Raw genomic sequence first — 25198 nt, 5'->3', positions numbered from 1 at the left:
TAGGGTGTAAAAGTTGGCCGTCGTGTCCGAAGGAACAAGCATTAACACTAAGGAATGAAAAGCAAATCAGCATTAAGACTGTCAAGCGTTTAGGGTGAACGCTGGTGAACTGATTTCCCTTCTCACAAATGGACATGTGTGTATACTTATGTAGGAGTGAAGGGAAAAGAATTAGGAAGAATAATGCTCTCAGTTCTGGGCGTATAAATAAAACTCATTTTCTTAGAGTGAAATGTTCACCTCTTTAAAAATGCAACCCAGTTTTTACTTATATGCAGTAATTACTACTAGGCTCTACAGACATACTATTTGTCTGTGCTGTTCAGTCAACCTTGAAGCTGGATAATTTAGTGGGTTCTTTTGGAAGGCTTTTTATTTTTTTTCCCCACCAGGACTTGTGGCACCCACCCTGAATACAAATTCTTGGACCCTGGTGCCACGCACAAGAAGCTGTACCATTGTCTATCTACCGGTTTATTTTATTCTTCATCATGATCATAATTAGTGAGCATGCGTAATAATTATCAGGGTGGCAACAATATTCCATAGGCATGAACTTATTATATATATAAAGTTAGAATCAAGAGACTGTTCTCTTTTAAAAAAAAAATTGTACTGCATATTTTTAAAATGTATATTTCCTAGGCATTACGAAATTAAACCAGGAGCCCATGGCTGGATCAGAGCTGTTAATGAGAAAACCACAGCCTGGCTTCTCTGAAGCCCACTGTGTGCTTGTTTAGGCCTATAATGACCCCGGCACAGAAAGGACTCTCCAACCAGCTTCCACCTTAGAGGTCCTAACAATTGCATACCAGCCGTTGAGGATGTACAAACAACTTTTCAGCAAAATTTCTCAATGGAATTGCTTACAATTTGTTTGAAGAATTTTAAAATGTGTCTTTAGAAAGATTTCTAACTTAAAGATTTCACTAGTTTCATCATGTGTTTTCCCTTTACATTTCTTAGGAGTAAGAAAAAAAAAATCACTTATTTGAGATCAAAGGCAAAGGAGACATCATCTCAGTGAGGGAGCAACCTTAAAAAGCAGCACAGATGATTATTTAAAAAATGCTGCCAGCATCTAGGAACCATACAGCAGTGCTAAGAATGCATGTTTTCAAGAGAACCGGAACACTGCCCCCTCAGAACAGTCCCTCGAGCATGTGCCACATTATATATTTAAACCTGAATGTTATAAAGCAGAAACTAACACACCATTGTAAAGCAATTATACTCCAATAAAGATGTTTAAAAAAAAAACACAACAAAAACCTGAGTGTCATTGGGAAAAGATTTGTGGTACAAGAAACTAAAGGCGTGTTTGAAATCCTAATTATTTTTGTGAAATCTTGTTCATAGAGTCAAAACCTCTAGAAAGAAGCTGTCTTGCTAAATATCAAAATTGTTTCCAAAGTGAGATGAACCTAAATGTCAATCCGCCCCATCCTTTGCTGGGGTAGTTTCTGACAAATGACACCAGCATTTCAACCTCTTCTCGTTGGTCCTTTCCAACTAGAGGGGTAACAATTTGAAGTAAGATTTCCAAATAATGAGTTTAAACTTTTTTAAGGCAATGTTAATTGGATACCTGCTAGAAGCTGGGCATGTGATTTCACATTTGATCTTCACTATAAACCTGTGAGGATTAAATAGGCTGATGTGATGTGGGTAATGGTTAAGAACATGGACCCTAAAGCCAGTTACCTCCCAGCTCAAGGATTGGCTCTGGCCCAGGGCCTGATTTTGTAAATAACGTTTTATTGGGACACAGCCACACCCATTTACATATTGTCTATGGCGGCTTTTGCTTTAAAATGCAGAGTTGCATGCTGCAATGTCATCCTCTTTGATTTAGTACTCCAGAGCAGGGAATGGCAAACTTTTTCTGGAGAGATCTAGATGGTGAATATGTCTGTTGTGCAGGCAACTCTGCCAAAGGAACTCCACTCTGCTGTGGTTCTGGGAAAGCAGTCTTAGGCAACACATACACACAGATAAGTGGGCCTTTATTCCAATAAAACTTCTTTACAGACACTGACATTTGAATTTTATATAATTTCCACATCTCACAAAATATTATTTTTTGATTATTTCCAGCCCTTTAGAAATAGAAAAAAAAACATTCTTAGGGGGTTTCAAAGCAGGGGATCAGGATTTGGGCTCTGGTTTGCCAACCCCTGCTCTAAAGCACTAACAGAAGCCAGATATTTGTCCCTCAAAAATATCAACAGATATTTCCTCGATCTCCTCCTTCCTGTTTAAGCTTATAGGAAATCCAGATCCTTCACATCTCATTTGGGTTTAGCAACCTGTTACCATTCTGCTTGTGCTTTCTGCTTGTTAATTTGATCTCATACCACACTTGAGGCCCATCCAGCGCTGTCCCTCCCCACCAGCTATAGGCCAGAACCGCTCCAGTATCACCCTTGCACTACATGACCTTTCCTATTAAGCCAAACTGGACTTCTTGCAATCTCTACTTTCTTCTTGTTTCTTTGTACGTTTAGGCATAATTACACAATAGTCCCATGCAACTAAGAGGCAGGATTTTATATATTGAACCTAAGGAAGCTTGCATGGGCCCTTTCCAAAGCTTGATTCTTCATCTGATATGTGTAGATTTGTAGGTCTTTTCCTGAAATCACACAAAAATTGTCTAAGCTTCAGACTCCACCAAACCTGCCCCACTCTACCATGCCTGGAGCACACTGCTTAACACAATTGCTCTAAGATGTTTCCCTTTCTTCCAACATCTCCTTGAAGCTGTCCTCTTACCACCTAGAAGACAAGTAGCAATTATACCCAGTGGGGATGAGAATTCCCACCGTTCCCCTTTATCCCACTCAAATAACATAATATGTCTAATTAAAAGACAGCCAAGAAAGAGAGAACGGGAACTTACCAGTTGAGTAACAAAAGACAGAATGCCTCTTGTACTGAGTTATTTTCTTTTCTCTTCACATTATTTTGGTTTTATTAACTTTATCACTACTTGACAAAGATCATTCACTGATTGTTTTTACTGTAAATAAATGTGTTAATCAACAGACGGGTATTGAATATCTATGCTGTGTGGTGGCATTACAATGTGGTTCCTGCCACTCTATCCTCAGTGTGGCATTTTCTTGCAGTTTTCTTAATGGTCCATCCTAGGGAACAAGGCCAGTCTGACAAGCAGCACCGATTCATCTGATGACAAAGCAACCAGGATTCTTCACAAGAGGCCCCAGAGAGCCTTTTATAACTGTCTATCCTCTGAGAATAGTGTTGCGAGCCCTGTGCTCCCAGCATGGAGAGATGGAACCAAACAAAGACAGGTCGGGGATGGAACTCTGAGAAGGTGGGCATTGCTATGACGTCATAAGATCTGGTTTTCAAGCATGGCACTAGAGCAGAGTTTCTCCATCTTGCACTATGGACTTTTCACACCAGATGCTTCTTTGTTGTGGGGCGGTCCTGTGCGTTCTAGGATGTTTAGCAGCATCCCTGGACTTCACCCGGTAGACGCAATAGCACTGCCCCTCCTCCTAGTTTTGACAACCAAAAATGTCTCCCAACGTTGCCAAATGAATGGGGAGGGGTGTGGAACACCTATCCTAGAAGTACAGCTCGGAAGGATGGAGGAGAGGCAGGATTCAGATGCGTTCTGATAATTCTGCTGAAGCATTTTTGGAAGGTTTTCCCACTCTTGGAATTGCCTTAAGAGCCAGTTTCTGAACAACATATGGAAATGAAGCCCTACTTCAAGCCCATGCTTCACTGCTCATGGCTATATTCCTGGAATCACATAATTTTAAAATTGGAAAAGATCTTAGAGATTAGCTAGGTTCAAATAATTATGTAACCCACTGAATATCTGAACTTGTCCAAACCCAGCGTGTTAAAGATGTTTTGTCACTAGGACATGACATCCGTGCTAAAGAGAGATTATCAGACGTATTTCATTGTAAAGCATCTAGAACAGCATCATATGCAAAGTAAAAGTCAAAATGTTAGAGTTGTCCTGGGTGCAACTTGGGGTAAGTAGAGAATATCAGCCATAGGGGTTCATCATGATTTAAAACAAACAAAAGAACCTAGAGTATGGTCCAGCCCCAGAGCTGGGAGACAGGTGCTGGGGGAGGTTTAGGAGGTGCAGAGTGAAAACTGGTTCAATGATATTAAGCTCTACTGCCGGCTGCCATCACAGCATTTTTAGCAAAAAGTCACAGTTTTGTTGCTTGGTCAGGAAAACCTTGTTTCATTTATACAGCATTTCTCTCTCCTAGACACACATCCTGCATTCATTTCCCTGAGATGGTCCACTTAAGTAAAAGTAAACTGAAGGAAAGTCATCTAGAAAACAAATCACCCAGCGGTCTGCTTATTCATTTTTCATAAGCATCAAAACCATCTCTTCCTGGGGCTTCCCTGGTGGTGCAGTGGTTGAGAGTCCACCTGCCGATGCAGGGGACGTGGGTTCGTGCCCCGGTCCGGGAAGATCCCACATGCCGCGGAGCGGCTGGGCCCGTGAGCCATGGCCGCTGAGCCTGCGCGTCCGGAGCCTGTGCTCCGCAACGGGAGAGGCCGCAACAGTGAGAGGCCCGTGTACCGCAAAAAAAAAAAATCTCTTCCTAAACAAAAGACGGAACAAACACCATCTCTTCCAAAACAAAAGATGGAAGATGGAGGAATGAAAAAGAGTTTTCAAGGGATTCTCATTTTGTTCCGTCTGGACTGCAATGGAGGAAAGTAAGTGTAGGGAGAACATCCATTTTCCTTGTCTGATGTTTTCCTCTGGGGCTACTTCTGCTGAAGCCTCCCCATCCTCGCCTTCTCCTCACCTCTACTTCATGCTCTTGGCCTGCGGTGTGGGTGGAGGCTTAGGAAGAGGATCTGGGAGACGTCGTAGGTCCTCAGCTCAACCCTCGCTGCTCCCTCCCTCCCTGCCTCCTAAAGCATCCAGAGTGACCTGAGCAGAGCAGGCTCTGTCCTGGCAAGGAGCCTGCAGTCAGCCAGCTGGGTTACACTGTCCCTGGGTGACACTGGGGCCGTGTCACCAGAGCCAGCCCTTTTGGCTATAGATACAAAGCTCACATCCTTTCATCAGCTGTTCAGCAATAAAGCTGGCACTCTGAACTCCCTTTGTCTTGTCTTGTGTGTCAGTTGGGTTTGAACTCAGAAGGGGAGGAAAAGGGTGTTATTAGCTCCTTAAGATACCAACTGTAAGATTGGGGTTAGAATGGTTTAAATAACCGCGTGAGAACACTGGCCCATTCACACCGCATCCCACAACTACATGATCGAAGCCCAGTTAGACCCCCATCTCCAGGCTCAGATACTCAAGAGTCTGGTCTCACAAATGCGGAGATGCCAAGCTGACTACAGGAATGCTATTAAGTACCTCATAATTTTAAAAGAAAGCAACTTTCTCCTTTTGGGGCAAGGATTCTCCCCAAGTTCAAGTGCTGGCTCTGATACGAGCTTAGGTGAGTTTCACCTTCACGGGGCTGTTCAACTGTGACGGTCTCAGAGGTGGTGATGATAAAACCAGGAATTCTAGGTTTTGTGTTTGTTTTTAAATATGTTACCACCGGTGAGAGAAAGAACCCTGTGAAAACAGAGCAAAAATGCAGAGCCGTGAAACTTGGTGGCCTCCAGGTGGTTAAAGCTACCATTCATTTATTCTATGTATTCCTTATAGAGTGAGACATCATTGCCTATAGAGGACCCTAAGGAATTTAATTTAATGAAATGATCAGAACAACAGCAATTAGAATATAATTGTGTGTACGTAAATATGGATAGGGGAACTTTGATAGAGTTTATGGTTGCTACATTCATCCAGAATTTTGGCCTACATTATTAATCTGCACTACTATGAAGAAAAGGTTTGTTAGTCAAAGACAAACCATCCTGATGATTTTGAATTACTGAACTCCAAATCGCTGTGGGATCATGAGACGGCACTGTGCACACATACGACTCTCTGCTAAGCAGGAGCCTTCTGGCCGGCCACATAGGAGGTCTCCTTATTGAAAGATTTATTTTTAATTTTGAACAGCTTCCCAGCATTACCCTTTACGAAAATTAAAATAAGGAGCTGGAATTTTGTCCTATTCAGCAAACCTCCTGGCAGGACTGCTCGCCGTGTCAGAGAAAACACCTCATTGTGTCAGAGGAATTCCCTGTCCACCATTTCCCTAGATCTAGAAGAATTACACCTACTTTTTAAATAAAACTTTGACTTTGTTTCCTTCCCAGGCGTAATGTTTTTGCACATTTTCTTCTTCTGGAGGATTTTTGGCCTGTCTTCCTTGTGTTCTTTGTGCCTTCTGGCTTGGTAGGGGTTGACATAATCCCTTCCGGCTTGAATCTTTAAATATACAGAGTCAGAGAAGTCTCCCCACAAAATCTGTGGGAGCCAAGCCTGTCCTCAGTACATCTCCCGGAGGCTACCCTCCACCAAAGAGAATGACTTCACCTTGTACAGCTGAGGCTTCAAAGGTCCATTCCTAGTTTTAATTCCATGAAGAACACAAAGTAGTGTTGTACTGGAAGATAGCTGGAAGAATACAGGGGGGCTGAACATAAGAATATTGATTGAATCATAAACCAGATTCTCTAGGGGTGCAAAGACCATTCTGCACCTTCTTGAATCCCTGTAACTCAGAGACACTCAACATCCTAGGTTTCCCAGGACCTATGTGCAATATTTCCATTGCTTCTTCCAAAAGACGACTAATAAAAAGCTGGCATTCACAGAGTCCTTGTGATGCTATTAAAACCTCCTAAATTGGGCTTCCCTTGTGGCACAATGATTAGGAATCTGCCGGCCAAAACAGTGGACACAGGTTCGAGCCCTGGTCCGGGAAGATCCCACATGCAACTGAGCCCATGAGCCATGGCTGCTGAGCCTGTGCTCTACAGCTATGAGCCACAACTGCTGAGCCCACATGCCACAACTACTGAAGCCCGTGCACCTAGAGCCCGTGCTCCACAACAAGGGAAGCCACCGCAATGAGAAGCCCACATGCAGCAACGAAGACCCAAAGCAGCCAAAAATAGATAAATTAATTAATTAAATAAATTGATTAAAAAAATAATTTAAAAAAACCCCAAAAACCTCCTAAATCATACTAGCCTTTGTAGAGAAATAAAAGCGATGACCACAACAGTGTTCACATCCTAGAAGTGCAGAAATAAAAGGCAAAAACATAAGCAGAGGATCTGTTCACACTACATATTTTTAAAGACTGGTCACATCTGTGTAACTGAAACTACCTTCTGGGAAGATTTGTCAGTCTAGCACCAATTCAAAATCTTCCCTCAGTCTTAACTTTTTATTTATTCTAGAGAGTTCAGGGAAAAGTGGAAAAAGAATGACTTTGGATTGGGATACTGGAATACTTCTCACTATGGAGTCAATTAGTACAGATATATTTTACTTAACTATTGAGTGCACTTACTGAAACATTCACCTAAGGGAGAAGTGCAGTAAGAGGGGATAGGATTGTTGGCAATTTATGATCCTTTTCTGATGAAGTGGGTTGTTCTTAAGAGCTTCACAAAAGGATAAACCACAGTCCTTTTTTCCTCCTCCCCTTTAAATCCCCAGAAATAAATAACACGGAGGTGGCAATGTGAAACATGTGGTAGAAATCCAGAATGGAAAATTATCATGAGAAAGTGTGGAAACTTCTTTGGGGGAAGAATGGGAGTAAGTGGGTCAGGAACAGAGCCTAGAAATCTAGATTCTAATTCACACTTTGGAATATCTGATATTCAAGATTGGATAACAGTTCTGCAATTACCTCAGCAGAAACTCTCCATGAACAGAAAATGCTCTCCAGTCATCTGAATTAGAAGAGGAAAGCGATGCAGGAAACAAGGTAAATTAACTCTCCTCCTCCACCTGTCAAGTGTGAATTTAACTATGAAAGTGGCTACAAAAGTAGCATGTGTTTGAAGGAACATTTTGTCAACCACACAGAGCAAGCTACCCATTAAACCATTCATCGTTCACAGGCTTACCACCTGGTGATTCCAATAAAGACCGATGTCAATTACTTTTTAATTTTTAAAATAAAAAAACAAGATCAAAACTACATCCACTAATGCTGTTGTTGGAAAATACAGCAAATGCCAATAGAGCACTCTGTGTTGGTAAAAATCAACTTTATATTCCTAAATAATATGTAAATGCGCTGATATCCGACCATGACCTTGTGATTAAAATGGCCAAGACCCATCCCTTACAAGAGAAGTCTAGCATGGAGTGACCCAACCCAATGTCATCTGTTTTCAACCAGACACTGTCTTAGCCTTCATTTAATCTCCACCACCTAGTACAATGCATGTTACACAGTTGGTATCCAAAAAAATATCTGCTGAATGAATAAACATCCTTCTAAGTATCTTTTGTATTATAATGCAGCTCACAGGTTTATGATTAGATCCCTGTAGTTCTTCTTCAACTGGAGAACTTTAGCATCCTTCATGGATATCAACACAAGCTCTTTCTCCATAAATGTTTAGATAAACGATAAAGAGGAGCCAATCCCTACCTGCTTGGTTGGTGGTCACAGTGACGGACACAGATTGGTCTGGGCTAGGGTTATACTTGGACACGCCATTCACTGCCCAGATTTCAAACGTGTAGTTGGTATGAGCCAGGAGGTCAGTGATGGAGACCTTGGTGGACTTCAGTCCGTTCTGCTGTGGGGTGTAGTGGACCCCACTTCCGCAGGGTCGGCACTTGCTAGAGTCACCTGTTCCACATTTCTTGCACACGACATTGTAGGAAATATCCTGGCGGCCACCCGTGTTCTGAGGACTGCTCCATTCCAAGTTCACTGAAGTCTCGTTGACATTTGAAATCAAGTTTAGAGGAGCAGATGGTGGACCTGGAAAAAGAAAAAAACAAAACAAAACATACTATCACATCAAGAACTGAAACTAGCCTCTGGAATCTCTTGGAGCTTATATTCTTCTCTGCAGCTACAAGAAGCAAGATGGTCCTGTTTGGCAAAGAAAGCCAAAAGCAAATCAAGCCAGCAAAAATCTTTTAAAAGAGCAATATGATAGGGAATTCCCTGGCAGTCCAGTGTTTAGGAGTCCATGCTTCCTCTGCAGCGGGCATAAGTTTGGTCCCTGGTCGGGGAATTAAGATCCCACAAGCCGTGCAGCTGAAAAAAAAAGAGCAATATGATTGCAGGCTGTATGTGTGAGTGTCATTCTCCTTCCTGAACAAACAAATGTAGCATTGACTGTCACTCTGAGACTTGAAACAACTCTATATCAAATGGGCTCCAAGCCTGACTTGCCCTCTGAAGTGGCCAGGCTTTTTTTCTCATAACTTATCTAGTCTTAATCTAATCATCTGAAAGATGGGTATACGAATGTGTTTCTAATTCCCAGGGCTGTTGTGGGACTCTGGTAAATTAATAGTTATATACCACTTCTGAAGATAAATGATGATTCCTAAGTACAGTGCGTCACCAATATGGAATAAAAATAACTGCACTGTATAGATACACCTCTTCAGTCTGACATGGCAGTTGAGAGTTAAGCTGTTTATGGGTAATTAAGTAGGAACTGGTTTAACCTGGTTGCAGAGACGTCGAAGGTACAGTTGTTGAGAAATCTCAACTCCAGGGCAGGGATTGTGCAAAGACTCCCAAGACCCCATGTCCTGTCCTTCAACTGACCAGGGCTGCACCAGGCTCTTCTTATGATACACATTTCCACTGACATCAAAGGTTTCCAAAATATGTCTGGTGGCAGTGGCTGTTTTGAAACAGAACAACCGATTGCAAACAACATAAATGGTTGGTTTAAAAATAGTAACAATAAATAAGACCACAGACTCACGATGAACCATCTCGATTCTTGCTGTAGATTAGTCTCTATGCCAAGATGTTGTGACACAAACTGTCTTCAGGGAGAAGAATCAGGGTGAAACAGAAAAGGGGGAATTTTTCTAGTCTGAGCTGATTCCAAAGGTCTAAAAGATACCTGCTGCACTCTAAGAAAAAGTATTGACTCACTGCAACAATTGGAAAGTTCTCTCTTTTCTTTCCTCTTTCTCATTTTGGTGTTCCAAGAAAAAAGCCAAAGCAAGTTTCAGTGACAATCTGAGGCTTCTTGCTTACTGTTTCTATTCTACTTCTAATATATTTGTAATGACTGCTTTCAGGGAAATGTGTCCACGTTCCCCAGAAAAAGGAGCTTAACCGGAAGCCTGCATGAGATCAGGAGAAGCTTCACCTAGTCAACCATAACGGAATATAATGTTCCAGACTAGCCATTGCCAGAGAATTGGAAGAGGTAACTTTCACGAATAAGGAGTCATATTCAGTATTTATTACTTAGTTCACAGTGATGAATGGCTAAAGGATTTTGGTAGTAATATTGAATAAGGGTAATTCACTCTCCTTTTCTCTTTATACAAATTAATTGAAGCCTTTATTTTAACAAGGTATGCAGGACCTCCCAATCTCCCTGGGAGACTAATTACTGACAACCTCTCTCTTAGTGTTAAGACCTGGTCCCCATCCTGAGAACTTTAAAGGAAAGACAGTGCTGTAAATTTGCGTTAAAGGTAAGATTGCCCCCACAGAAGTCCTCAGAAAGAAAGCACAAATTTCCTTCTTGTTTAGATTCCAAATTTATATCTGTGGTCCTTAGTAGAGTGATGGAAAACAACAGGATTAAGTAAATGTTTTTTTGAATACATGATTAGAGCTATTTGAAATCACAGACTCCTAGAGCCAGATAAGATGTTAAAGATCATTTGGCTAAATAGTCTTATTTTATAGATGAGGAAATTGAGAGCCAGAAAGCAGAGCTGACAATACTGAAAGTTCCTGCAACCTAATTAGTGACAGAGTCCAACTAAAATCCCACACTCTGGGGTTATTTCCACATTAAAGGTAAAATAACAACAAAATCAGTAGCTTCAGCCAAAGTTTGAGAGGTAAAGATAGGAAAAGGGAAGGTGTATCTTCAATCCTGTTCAAATTCTGTAGATGTTTCTTTCCATCATAGTGAAATTGATTGCTAGTCTGCCACTGAAGTTGACCACAGCTTGGTTCATAAAATGAGTCAAGCCACTGGTTCTTATTTTGCTGTGACTTTCAGGGTTAAATAAGAGTGACTCTCAAATCCATTAACCTCCTTGCCAAGGTTCCTAGTCCACTTTCACATGGGAAAATGTGACACAGTGAATCAAGCACAGAAGCAAAAAGTCAGTAATTAGTATGTAGGACGGGGCATTGCAGTGTCTAAACAGAGAAGAAATGGAGCAGAAAACTAAATGGTCACAGGACTCAGAGATATAACGCTGCCACGTGAAAAAAAATACAAAGATGCTGCAGGGTTTCAAAATGGAGGGCTGGCATGAAAACAAGATGCAGTGCGGAAGAGCCTTCTTCCTTGGGTCAGTGATTCTTAAAGAATCTACCCTGGGGCAAATGCTCAAGGGAAGACAGAGAACTAATAAGCAAGTTCAAGTTCAATGCTGCCTCCATGAATGGTTTGGTGAATAGTACTGCATATGTTTTGTTTTGTTGCCATATAGGGAGTGATGGTTACACGGGGGCATAGCAGCAGCTTACAAACTGGACTATAACCAGAGAATTGAGGTGGGGGGAAGGAAAAATAGAAATGTGCACCCAGTATGATTATTATTTTGGCCTGCATAAACGTGGGAAAGCACACTTGCTTTATAAATTAAAATCACAATGGTGGTTGTATTGTATTTGAGTTTTTTCTTTTTAAAATATTTTTGCCAATTAAAAGATGGTAAACACATCACGTGTGTTTCCATGTATAGGGAAGGGCCATCTCTTCCTCAGAAAAGAAAGTATCCTCTTCTCAAGAAAATTTTAAAAAAGCATGGCCTTTAATACAGCCAAGTCAATCTGGGCCCAATGGTCATACTTAACAGCAGCATCTTAAAATAATTACCTGTAGAGACGACTAGAGAGAATAATACAGGCAACATGAGTAACACTGAGTTTTCTCAATAAACACAAGGCATTCAGAAGGAAAAAAAACTTTACTCTTAGATTATCTTGTCCTCTTTTTTTAAAGTATTGAAACCCAGCAGGACTCTGTAGGGCCTTCCTTGGGACAGATCCCCATGGCCCCTGTCTCTTGTTTGTGGAAAAGCTTTAGCCTCCTAGGCCTTCCCCAAGTTCCAAAGAGCAAATTTAATCAGAGAAGTGGGAATATGCAGAAACAAAGGAAAACAGTCAAGCAAGACAAAATAATAAGAGTTTAGCCATAAAACAAAGTCAAGGACCTTTAATTCCTCCTCAAGGGGCTGCAGATAATATCCTGAACCATAGCCTTGACTTGTTCTGCAGATACTAAAACCCCCATCAGGTAAAAGAAGTTAATTGCATGCTGACACAAGCACTAGACCCCAGGCCAGTTGGAACCAGAAGGTCGATGACTGAGATTCCCGAAATATCACCCTGTTACCTCACCATCAACCAATCAGAGAATTGAGCACGAGCTGATCACATACCTTGAGACTCTCTCCCTCACACTGTCTTTAGAAACCCTTCCCTGAAAGTCATCAGAGAGTTCCAGTCTTTTGAGCATTAGCTGTCCATTCTCCTCACTTGGGGCCTGGCAATAAATGCTGTACTTTCCTTCACCACAACCTTGTGTCAGTAGATTGATTTTGCCACAGGTCAGGTGAGCAGGCCCAAGCTTGGTTATAGCATCATATCTAGATACTTAGGAACAATTAAATTTATGACAAATGCTTGCCTTTCTCATCAGAAATATGTCCACCTCTAAATGTCTCCAATTTCAAATATGAGATATATAACTAATAGGGATAATCGTACCATTTAATTTTCTCCATATTGACATCGTATGTACCAAGCATACACCAACATCAGGTAGCTGCAGGTCATTGTGAATTATAGGGTTTTATGTCTTCCCAAACTGCCCACTACTAGCCTCAATGTAGGACTGGCAGTAATCCTGCTTATGAGATTATTCCATATTTCAGGGCATTATTTCTATTTCCTACTCTGTCTGGAACATGTAAAGGGGTCTTGCTAATCAGACACCCAGTACATATCTGTTTCTATCACAGTCTGTGTGCTCCTCAAGAGAAGAATTGATGTCTTCCTCATTTCCCAGTATCTCCTATGATTCCTAGTTCAGAGCAAGCTGAATAAACTTTTGAGGAGTCATGAATGACTGGATGGAAAACTAACAAGGTCCTCTAATGCATCTTCTGCCCATCTACCTACAATGTTATTTTAAGCCTGTGAATTAATGCAAGCTTCTCTGAGATAAGGCTGTACTAGCCAGCTTTTCACATACTGATTCATTACCATTAAGCCCTGTAAAGGAGTATCTCCGTGTAGCTAGTTTAATTCAAGTTCCTCTTTTCTACATTTTAAAAATACTTTGGAACAAGTAGGGAGGGCTATGTATCATATAGAGATGGTTTCTTCTGTTAGGAAGGACTGTGGAATCATTCAATCACTCAACAAATATTTATTGTGTCCAGTATTTGTCACCTGCTCTAGAGGAGGGAGGAAAAAGAAATCTTCTGATTCATTTTGATACTTTCCTGGATAGTTGAAGGAAGGGGCAGGAAATCAAAGGGGGAAGGAAGAGACTAAAGGAAGTTAAATATGGGCCATGTGAGCGTCAGGAGGATGGAAAGGCAAGTACTCTTTCCTCTCTTGTTTTTATAGCTCGACAACCAGCCAGTATGGCTGGAAATTTAAAATGTGGGCTGTATCAACTGAAGTTTTGTTAATTTGGGATTGGTTATTATGACTTTTCTTCCTCCATCTTGACTTCAGGGAATGATTCCTTCAGGCATGAAGCTATGGAAAACTTTATCTCTGAGGACAGTTAATTTTAATGGTTTCATGGGCCTTTTCCTTATTAGCCTTTATAGAAGTATGGTTTTTCTTTTAATTTTACTTTTATGAGCAAAATTAAGACATTTTAAAATACAAATCAATCAAATACTGAAGTATATTTAAGGGGATAATAAAAATCCTTCCTGTACATTTTTGGTTTTATTTGTAAAACCTGCTTGATATTCACATATAAACCTAAGGTTCTCTCTTCCTGCATCAAAGAATGGGGCTAACGTGCTAAACTATTTTAAAGTTCTCATGTTTAGAATGTCTTTCACATTTTTAACATAATTTAGTTGCATGGGTAATAGCTTAACTACTAGAACAAGAAGTCAAAGGCAATAACCCTTAACTTACTAACCCTTTAGAACAACATTCAACAAACCTCTGTAAAGGGTCAGATAGTCAATATTTTAGCCTTTATGGGCTATATGGTCTCTGTAGCAACTGTTCAACTCTGCATGGTCCCTTGAAAGCGATCATAGACAATACCTAAACAAATGCATATGACTGTGTCCCAAGAAAATTTTATTTGCAAAAACAAGGGCAGCTGAATTTGACCCTCAGACCATAGTTTCCCAAGCTCTGCTACAGGGACTTTGACAGGAGCAAAGCACCCTCTTTCCAGAAAGATGATCACTCATAATTTTGCACATAATTCTAGGGACTTCAAGCATACTCTGAACTAATCTAGGGAGATCACACCCCTGATTTACACACTTATACAGGTCAGGTAACAACTCTGGCTTCTGAAGTCCAAGTTACACCTACTTTCTTTGATTAAGGAAGGAATAAAATACAGAATAGTATGGCCTATTTTTTGGGTTTCTCATTGCTCTGACAGAAATAGCCTCTGTATTCCTTGCCACTGTGGATAAATTTAATGAACATCCATTTGCTTCACTAGTGTGAAAGACTTTCTGTATCGCACAGCAGGTACTGGTGGAAGGTGCTACAATGGGTAATTATTATTTTCTAGTGGGATGTCAACGTGCATTCAGTTGACAGGAGTTTGACAGTATGAAGTCCCCAAGAAACTGTAGCCAAATTACAGCAGAAGCAAAGGACTATCGTATCATATCATGTTATATCATAAAAGAAATCTTGATCTTCCTTAACCTATCATGTGCTTTCCTCTGGGAAAGGACAAGCTTTCAGAAATGAACCACACACTATCTAGAGAAATTAAATGAATGTGACATTTAAGAAGGGCAATATTCCAAGCATCAAAGAAAATTCCAGTAATTCCACAAATCATAATTCTTCCCTCCCATGTATTAGACTAAAGTGTAATTCCTGGGTAATTTAGAAAACATACTTGATGGCTTATGCCAGGATTTAAAGTAGCCCATTTAGGACAACCTGATGTTTTATAAATACACATGAAATCTGTAGGAGCCTTAATAAAATGGTTCAAAAAGTATCAGCCAACAGTAAATCCAAAGTCAAAAATACCCCATTGAGAACTTGGAGTTATAAACCACCCCATGGAAAGTCTAGGTCAGGATAATTGCACCTTATGTACCCCATTCCAAAGTCACAAGTCAGGTAAAATTCACTTCTTTATTCTTAGAGCAAGTAACTGAAATTTCAGCAAATGATGGAACCCACTTTGAGAAATGCATTTAAAAGTAGGTTCTGCAAAAGAGTTTAAATCTATATGGACACAAGGTGAAAAGTGCCACATAAACCTGAAATTTCTGTTACTTACAACAACTGGAATTAAAGTGCCAACAGACTCCAGGACCAAAGAGTAAAAATAAGTCAAGTTTAAAACTCACATTGTCAGTAAAACTTTAAACATGCAACTCAAATTCTTTAGACTTGGTAGTTGTGCCTGGAATTCTGTCCCCTGGCTTCTTCAATAGCAGCCTCTTCCCTGCCTCCCCCGCCCCCTGGGGTGGGGGGGTGTCTCAGCTCAAATCTCACCTGACCACTCTCCGCAAAGTGAAATTCTTCCCTTTCCTCTATTTTAACCCTGTCTCATGAACATTTTTTTTCTTTCTTGTGAGAATTTTACATTATCTTGTTTATTATTCCCATTAAAACAGAAGCTCTATGAGAACAGGAATCTTTTATCTTTTCTGATTTATGAGCATCTTCCAGCCCTTAGAAAAATGCCAAATGTGTAGTAGATGTTTACTAAATATCTGCTGAACAAGTGAATGAATGATGATTCTTTAAGCCCAGTCAGGCTCAATCCTCAGAAGCATCACAGCCACAGCACTTGGGTATATTACATCGCAAAAGGCAAAGGTGATGGGGGAGGAAAAAACGGCAATTACATGCTAAAAGCTTTAAAAAAAAGTCTGCAACCAGGGCTAGGAGATAGCTGCTAGGAAACCAAAGTAGCCAGGCTCAAGTATAAAGCAGCTTCCAAAGCTATCACACACTTTTAATACTTAGCTGATTTTTAATCACCGTTTTAAAATTCAACGCCTGTGCCATGAAATTAATTCTGGATATGGAAGAAACATTCCCCCAGAGCATGGGCAGAAACATAATTCTTAAATGATCAATTTCTTGAAGCGCTACTGTCATGCTACTAAAATGCCGAGGCACCCAGGACAAGACAGAGCTTCCGAGGAAGAGGCACCTCGGGTCTTGAGTTCCATTTCGTAAGGCTTCATTAATCATGTACAACTTTTGGACTGTCAATAAGACTTCAGTGCCTTAGCTGTAAAACCCTCTAACCCTTCAGATAAGCCTTTGTTAATCTCTCTCCAGCTGAAAGACAGGTTATAAGACAGAATAAACAGTTGGGGTGTGTTAAGTTTTGACTCTGAAACAAAGCCCATGCATCCCCCCTGACAGTTATATATGTGTCACTACTAATTGCCTTCTCTCAGACTTTGCTGCCCTGGGTGAGTTTACATGAAGACTGCTGCTGGGACACCTCTTCCAAGATGTATGCACAGTGCATAACCTTTTATAGCGGCAGTTTATGTGTTTAACAATGAATAGAGTCAAAGCAGAACTGTCCATTATTAAAAAAAACAGAACCATTCCAACACATCAATCACTTATTACTGTCACGAAAAATTCTTGGTTTCCTGTAGAGGTAACTCCTTGCTGAAATTTTGCTACCACCTATTTTTTCGGTATATCTATTTTTCCTATTCTACACCCAGGAACCATCTGTCTTTTCTTTACTAGGTTAATTGCAGTTGGAGTTTCTTTATTTTAAGATGACTAGTTTATGGCTGAAGTGCTTTATACAGTTAACTCTCAGTTATACAGGAAGAAGTTACAGTATGAAAGACCACGAAAAGTAATTTTTTAAAGAAATTTTTAAGTATTTTGCTTTAGAATTAGCTAGCTTGTGAATTCATCTCTTGCAAAGTCCTTTTTCATCCTTTATCTCATTTAATCCCCATAATAAAATCTGGAAGAAAAGTATTTGTTACCCCAAGCAATCTGATGACCAAAAACTAAGATATGAAAAGTGAAGCAACTCACCCAAATTCACACAGCCCATATGTGCAAAGATAGGATCAGAAAGCCTGATTCAAAGGCTAAAACGACCCCCTTCCCAGAGATACGGACAATTCAAAGGAAAAATGAAGCATATCTACGAATTCTTTGTGGACCCAGCTGGAGTGTTCTCACATTTCTCCTGGCTGCTCTGCCCTCCAGGCTACAGTTTGCTGGCATTACCTCCTGGATGGTGCTCTTGTCTTAGCTGAGATGTCCCCTCTGCCTGGTTCCTACATTCCACTCAAGAGTAGGAGTTTTTGTTAAAGATGCTTTCCTGGGTGGAAGGTCACGGGAGGGTGGGGGGCAATTCTATCTATGCAACAGGCCTCTCCCCTCAGTCCATCTTCTGCCGAGCTGTAGATGGCATGTAGAGCAAGAGTCAGCTATGACAGGAAAATCAAAATGCTGATAGCAGAGAAGGCATCCACTTCTCACCCCAGGGGATCTCAGGAAAGTGTCTAATTGACCTTGTTTCACAGAAGCATGCTGTGCACAGCCACTGTAGGACTTCCATGAGTCGTGTCAAAAGTGCTATCCAGAAATGACGGGGCTCGGGTGATAACAAGCCATTCTTAATTATTCATGGTGGTGGAAAAATTGTAATAACCTGGCTAAATGACGCTGGCAGAAGAGTCAAGTCTTTCACTTGGGCACACATTCGTGTTCCTCAAACATATGCATTTTTCGGCTGAATCCACACTGTGCTATTAATCCCAATAAAATGTCCACATGGGACTGCTTATCTATATAAAGCTAGAATAAGGTTGGAGGATAATGCAGAGGCTAAAGTAGCATTTTTGAAAAATAACTTAATGAGCTGATGTCTGATCTTTATTGAATATCTTAGAACTTTTAAAATTTTACCAAATGGCAAGCAATCAGCCTGGGGTCTGTCTAGTGCTTTCCATTAAGCACACTTGATGCTTTCTTCCCCTTATACCCTTAATTGTCTTTAGACAAGAATCATGCACTTGGGTTCCTTAGAGGTAATTGTTTCTATTCAGTCAAAATGCTGAAAGATAACTTAAAAGGAAGAAACAAGGATGTGGTTTACTCACTAACTGATGTCAGACCTTGAACTAGAGATCTAACTAAAGATGCAGCCTAAAAATGGAATGGGTGGAAGGCTGCATCTGAATCATGAAAATGTCTTTGGTTGTTTTGATCAGTTTTTATGGTCCAGAGGACAGGCACATTTGGTGGCCTATCAACTGGCTTAACAGGCAGTGGGACCGTATGTTCTGCCTTAAAAACTATGTCACATAATCTGGAAAAGGGGGAGTTGGTGTCTTAATTGAGTTTTTGTCCTATGGAATGCAGTATGAAACTACACTCTAATATTGCAAATTTTATAAATCACATGAAATAACCAAACCTTAGATTCAAGAATTTCATAAAAATGTTCTCAAGAAAGGATTGATAACATAGACAATAAAATGTTAAGTGGTTAGGGATCAACCAATGGATCTTCTGAAACACTTTCATGAACAAAACTTTAGGAATCTTTGGCCTTTATTCTCACTCTTCCACTAACTAGTCTGTCACCACAGCCAATTACACTCTCATTGATCAATTTCACAGAATGTCCTTGCTTCCATCATTATATTATTAGTTACTTGCAGTTCCAAAGCAAAAAGAAATATGCTTCTGGGTGGGGAAGAAATGTAGTTTACTTGAAACCGAAGGCTACCTTTTATCCTATGGTTTATAACATCAAAGTCTCCTGTTGGACATCCCTTCCAAAATCCCTTAGCTGGACTGTTAAGCATGAAAATCTTCGGGGTAGAGATGAACATCAGGGGAACCTTCAAGGGCTTGTTGGAAAATGGATATGAGATTTCCAAAATTAAAGCACTTAAAAAAAGAAAAAAGGGGGCTTCCCTGGTGGCCCAGTGGTTGAGAGTCCGCCTGCCGATGCAGGGGACACGGGTTCGTGCCCCAGTCCGGGAAGATCCCACATGCCGCGGAGCGGCTGGACCCGTGAGCCATGGCCGCTGAGCCTGCGCGTCCGGAGCCTGTGCTCCGCAACGGGAGAGGCCACAACAGTGAGAGGCCTGCGTACCGCAAAAAAAAAAATAAGAAAAAAAAAAGAAAGAAAAAAGTCTCTCTCTTCTCCTGACCTTGGAAACAAGTAAGGACGATGTTATTTTAATTTGCATTCAAATGTTAACAACGCAGTCACACAGCACCACTGGGATCCACGTTGGGTTTCCACTGAAGATTGCTCATCATTTCATTATGGTTCATTATGTTGATAACTGTCAGAAAGCATTAGAAGGGAGGGCTTTGAGTAATAGAAGTGAAATGGTAATTTTAAAACAATACATTTTCTAGAGGAAATACAGTGGTGTGATAAATTCAATTAGAAAAGGCAAATGTAAAGACAAAGTAAGTGATGCTTTGCTGTTTGGAGCTAGGCTGTTTCTATTGCTTGATAACCTAAACCTGCAGAAAGCTTTCTCACATCAGGACCTTTCGTCATAGATCTTGGTAAATTTGCCCTCATTAGCACTGAGCTCCTCCAGTACAAATTATCTTAAAAGCTGCAATTTTGGAATATTTTAGGCCACATCTAAGTATCAATCAATCATTCTTTGTTTGTTTGGCATAGCTGACTGAATTATTCAAGGCCGTTTACTTACAGACAGATGTGTGAAGGCCCTTCAAAGTTAGCAATCTAAAATAATAATCTCTGATTTACAGAGTGCCCCCAATCATGAGGCTCTAATAAGTTTCATCAAACAAGTTAAACAAAGAGGACCCAACAGCACAAGGACAGATTTCCAATTGAAAAGTATGGAAAACTACTCCCGTAATAGTGCTCAGAAGTAAAAGAGGCAAAATAACAAATCAGTTATTTCTTTCCAGATATACAAAGACAATTTGCTTTTTCACAAGGCATTTTTTCCAGTACATTTTGAAACACAATGAAGGATTGGAAAGTTACCTTAAATGTAATACAGGTTCGGTCTTCCAAAGGGGGAAAAGAACACCGACTAGAATCATTGAACGAGCAACTTATGACTAAGGCATCAAGGTCTTCCTGCACTGGTCTCCCAGCACTGCTGATCGCCAGACTACGTTCCCCGACTACAAGGAAAGGTAAAGGGAAGGGGAAAGAGACCTGGAGGGGAGGGGTTGGTGATCATCAGAGTTAAAGGACATTGATTTCATTGATAAAAATCACACTGACTGGTCGGAATGGCCATCATTAAAATGTGTACAAATAATAAATGCTGGAGCAGGTGTGGCGAAAAAGGAGCCCTCCTACACTGTTGGGGGGAATGTAAATCAGTGAAGCCGCTATGGAGAACAGTATGGGAGCTCCTTAAAAAACCAAAAATAGAGTTCCTGTATGATCCGGCAATCCCACTCCTAGGCATATATCCAGAAAGGACGAAATCTCTAAGTCATAAAGATATGTGCTCCCCACGTTCACAGCAGCACTATTCACAATAGCCAAGATATGGAAGCAACATAAATGTCCATCCATAGATGAATGGATAAAGAAGATGTGGTATATATATTCAATGGAATATTACTCAGCCATAAAAAAGAATGAAATGCTATTTGTAGCAACATGGATGGACCTAGAGATTATCATACTAAGTGAAGTAAGTCAGAGAAAGACAAACATCATGTAGTATCACTTATATGTGGAAGCTTAAAAAAATGATACAAATGAACTTATTTACAACACAGAAATAGACTCACAGACATAGAAAACAAACTTATGTTTACCAAAGGGCAAAGGAGAGGAGAGGGATAAATTGGGAATTTGGGATTAACAGATACACACTACTATACATAAAATAGATAAACAACAGGGACCTACTGTATAGCACAGGAAACTATATTCAATATCTCGTAATAACCTCTAACGGAAAAGAATCTGAAAAAGAATACACACACACACACACACACACACACACACACACATATATATAACTGAATCACTTTGCTGTACACCTAAAACACTGTAAATCAACTATACTCCAATTTTTAAAAATCACATTGACATTTCTTCTAAGAAATGGTTCATGAAATCAAAATCCCTTCATCAGCTTAGATGGCATCCTTGTATGTAGGGAGGCCTGCGTGTCTGCCTTGCTGGCAACGTCTCCAAAAACCCTGTTGACTTTCTTGACTGATGTCTGTGCCTAAAGGGAACACTGACATTTCCACTGTTTGGCTGTAACCTAGTAACATAGTAGAGACTCCACGGTGCCTGTGTTTGATTATGCAACTCCAAACCAGGTTGGATTTTCTTCATCTGGGAGACAAATGAAGTACTCGATTTCCATTAAGGGAGAATGTTCAGAACCCTTGAAATCTCTCTCTAGAGTCAACAATGAGCTGAAGAAATGGCCTGAAAGTGACAAGGACAGAAGAGAGGGTCTCCCATCACATGCGATCCATCAGGGAGGCTCTAAATTCCTACTGGCTAAAGGTGGTCCCCAGACCAGCACCATCAGCAGTATCTGGGGACTTGTTAAAAATGCAGAACGTCGGGGCTTCCCTGGTGGCGCAGTGGTTGAGAGTCCGCCTGCCGGTGCAGGGGACACGGGTTCATGCCTCGGTCCGGGAGGATCCTGCGTGCCACGGAGCGGCTGGGCCCGTGAGCCATGGCCGCTGAGCCTGCGCGTCCGGAGCCTGTGCTCCACAGTGGGAGAGGCCACAGCAGTGAGAGGCCCGCATACCGCAAAAAAAAAAAAAAAAATGCAGAACGTCAAGCCTGACATCTCCTACCAATCCCTAGGTGTCTTTTGCGTGATTCTACGCACATTCATGTTTAAGAAGCATTGTTCTTACTCTCTATTCTAACAGGTACAGATTATTTTCTTGAAAATGTTCACAGGATGCCGCCATTGAAAACTGCCTGTCTTTCTCACAGCCATTTATGCTAACCTAAGCTAACCAGAAGCTCCATCCAAAGTCCTCCTAGAGATAAAGTTTATTCTCCATTAAATTCTCTGAAGTTCTCCAGCAATGCCGACGGTGTGAAGAACTTCTTAGGCATTTCCCTTCTAAATTAGCCAATGCTGCTTGTATTCCTGGTCTAATCGTTCTCCAAGTGAACAAAAACCTGATTTTACAAGCCAGTAGAGCAGAGTCTCTCTTTGGCTAGAAGAATGAGTCTCAGAGAGTGTGTTTTATTTCTTCATTAGTGTGCCGTCACAGTGAGCGATCACTAAACTCAGGGCTGCATAAGAATGTTGGGGTTAAAGACAGCATAATGAACAAAGAAGTCCCTGATTATCATGGCTGTCAGCGCAAGGGAATTGGGTTTGTCACCTGGCTTAACCAACTGGGAAGAACTGATTAGAGGCTGGAATCACTTTGAAAGGATCCCTGATGTTTATGTTCCTTTCCATCCCCATATCTTGTCAAGAGAAGCCGATAAAGCTGGGGGTGGGGTGAGGGGGAAGGGCTTCATTTTCTGGGTTATTTGATCAAGGGGTTCTCTGAGAAACTCCCACTGTCTTCTCTATTGAAAAATCTACCACCGCACTGTCCAATGGAACTTTCTGTGATCATAGAAATATTCTATAGCAGTGCTGTTCAGTATGGTCACCACTAGTCACATGTGGCTATTGAGCCCTGAAATGTGGCCATGAAAACAGTCATGTGTGCCTCGTGGCTACCGTCTTGGACAATGCAGGTCCACTGTATTCACCAGGATGGAAGAAATCTAGAAGGAGAGCCGTAGGTTAGAATAGATTCTAATTCTGCTATTTAATTTACTAGTCTATCTGTTACTATCTGTTATAGATTACCCCTATCTCAAAGAGGTCTTAAAGAGTCTTGTGTAGTTAATATTTATTAAACTAAAAAATAAAACTTAAAAATTCAACTCTGTAGAGAAGTGGTCTCAACCTTGTCTGTAAAGTAGGATTATGGGGGCAACTTTTGAAAATACTGATGCCTCAGTCCTACCCCCCAGAGTTTCTGGAGTACAGTACAGCCATTGGTAATTTAATCATGTAGTCAAATAAGACAATCCCTTTAGAGGGGCAGTGAGATGCACCAGCTGTCTGCTGTGGAGGTCGTTTGGGGAAGGAAGTGACCAGCTGGGAATAAAAGAAGAGAACAAACATTCGTAAGATCCCTACCATGTGCCAGACCTTTGCAAATATCTTCTTGTTTAATTCTTTTTTAAAAAAAAAATTATTTATTTATTTGGCTGCTCCGGGTCTTAGTTGCAGCACGCGGGATCTTCATTGCCACATGCGGGATCTTTAGCTGAGGCATGTGGGCTCTTTTAGTTGCAGCATGCGGGATCTAGTTCCCTGACCAGGTATTGAACCCAGACCCCCTGCACTGGGAGCACAGAGTCTTAACCACTGGACCACCAGGGAAGTCCCTTCTTGTTTAATTCTTAAAACCACCTCACAGGTAGATAATGAGAATCCCATTTTACAGATCAGTAAACTGAGGCTTGGAGAGATTAAATAGCCTCTCAAGTGTGTGGTATTAACATCAGCACTGTGTTTCCTCTTAACTCAGAGTTGGAGAGATACAATAAATGCAATGATCTTGTTAGGAAAGTATTAAGGATCACATATTGCTTTGGTATTTTCATGGGTCTCTTGTCAATGACACAAAAAGCCACCTCTCTTACGTTGTTGAAAACAATCTCTGAAAAATGCAAAAGTTACTTTCATGTTAAAACTTTCAGGTCTGTCCATAGGCTAAAATCAATATTTTCTTTCTCTCATTTGCGTAGTCAAGGTAAAGCTAATAATTTCCTCTTACAGAAACATACAACTCCAAGGGTTCAGAAACCACTTTTACACATATGGTAAACATACCAGTAACTCAGGCATGTGGCAACCTTTGGGGTCTCCCTAAACTCCCACATAGCAAGCTGCAAGAATTAAGTGATTGGCCCATGGCCCCCTAGAATGCTAGATAACAGATCAGAATCATAAGACTAAAAATACCTGGGAGAAAAAGCCAGGTTGTCTTGCCATCAGAGGTGAATTTTATGAGGTTCACAATCAAGCCCCAGCCTAGAGAAGACTTATCTGTGTGGAAAGTAGGTGTTGGACTGCATGATGCAAATTGAGGCCAATTATCACACTGTCCTCCCACTATATTTCCCTTTGAGCTTGCTATTATGCCCTAAAATCACAACTGGAGAAATGTTGGTAGTGGGTGTGGACAGAGGAGGAGAGTTTATTATGAAGCTAATTGCACACAATGGAACATAAGAGAAGAATACTTAGATTGGAAAAGAAACAGGCTGGGACTTGAGCATATCAAATATACGTGGCATCCAGAGAAAGTACCTAGTCTATGGAAGGAACAGAAAAAGAAGATGAGGAAATCTTTGTCCAGTTATGTTTACAGCTAAGCCTGGCCCTAATATACTCCTTCCCTCTGGAAATTTGTGCATGAGCTAAGGAAGAGGGCAAGACTGCCTCCCAATAAATAGAAACTTCTGGTGTTGCAGCACCATCACCAAGATGGGGTGGAGCCCTGGTCACGACCCCTAACATCTCTGAGCTGGCAGTTACATCATCTCTAAAATAAAGATAATGTCTGGGCTTCCCTGGTGGCGCAGTGGTTGAGAGTCCGCCTGCCGATGCAGGGGACACGGGTTCGTGCCCTGGTCCAGGAAAATCCTACATGCCGCAGAGCGGCTGGGCCCGTGAGCCATGGCCGCTGAGCCTGCGCATCCGGAGCCTGTGCTCCGCAATGGGAGAGGCCACAACAGTGAGAGGCCTACGTACCGCAGGGGGAAAAAAAAAAAAGATAATGTCTATCTTGTAGATTGTTATCATATGAGCCCTATGATAAAGTTAATCAAAAGTGCCTAATGCATTACCTGG

At 41.1% G+C, this 25198-nt stretch overlaps 1 protein-coding gene across 1 annotated transcript in view; it reads right to left on the bottom strand.

Moving 5' to 3' along the window:
- EPHA4 (EPH receptor A4) overlaps positions 1–25198 on the bottom strand; it is a gene marked incomplete at both ends in the record, with an annotated part of 138391 nt that overhangs the window by 47433 nt on the left and 65760 nt on the right. The window contains one exon of the mRNA XM_079710441.1: positions 8550–8888. Within this exon, the coding sequence (XP_079566567.1) occupies positions 8550–8888 (339 nt within the window). The remainder of the gene's footprint in view (positions 1–8549; positions 8889–25198) is intronic.

The sequence above is a fragment of the Hyperoodon ampullatus genome (genome assembly GCF_949752795.1).
Source record: "Hyperoodon ampullatus genome assembly, chromosome: 8".
NCBI lineage: Eukaryota > Metazoa > Chordata > Mammalia > Artiodactyla > Ziphiidae > Hyperoodon > Hyperoodon ampullatus.
The sequence above is the reverse complement of the archived record's forward strand: the minus strand, read 5'-3'. Positions and strand labels throughout refer to the sequence as shown.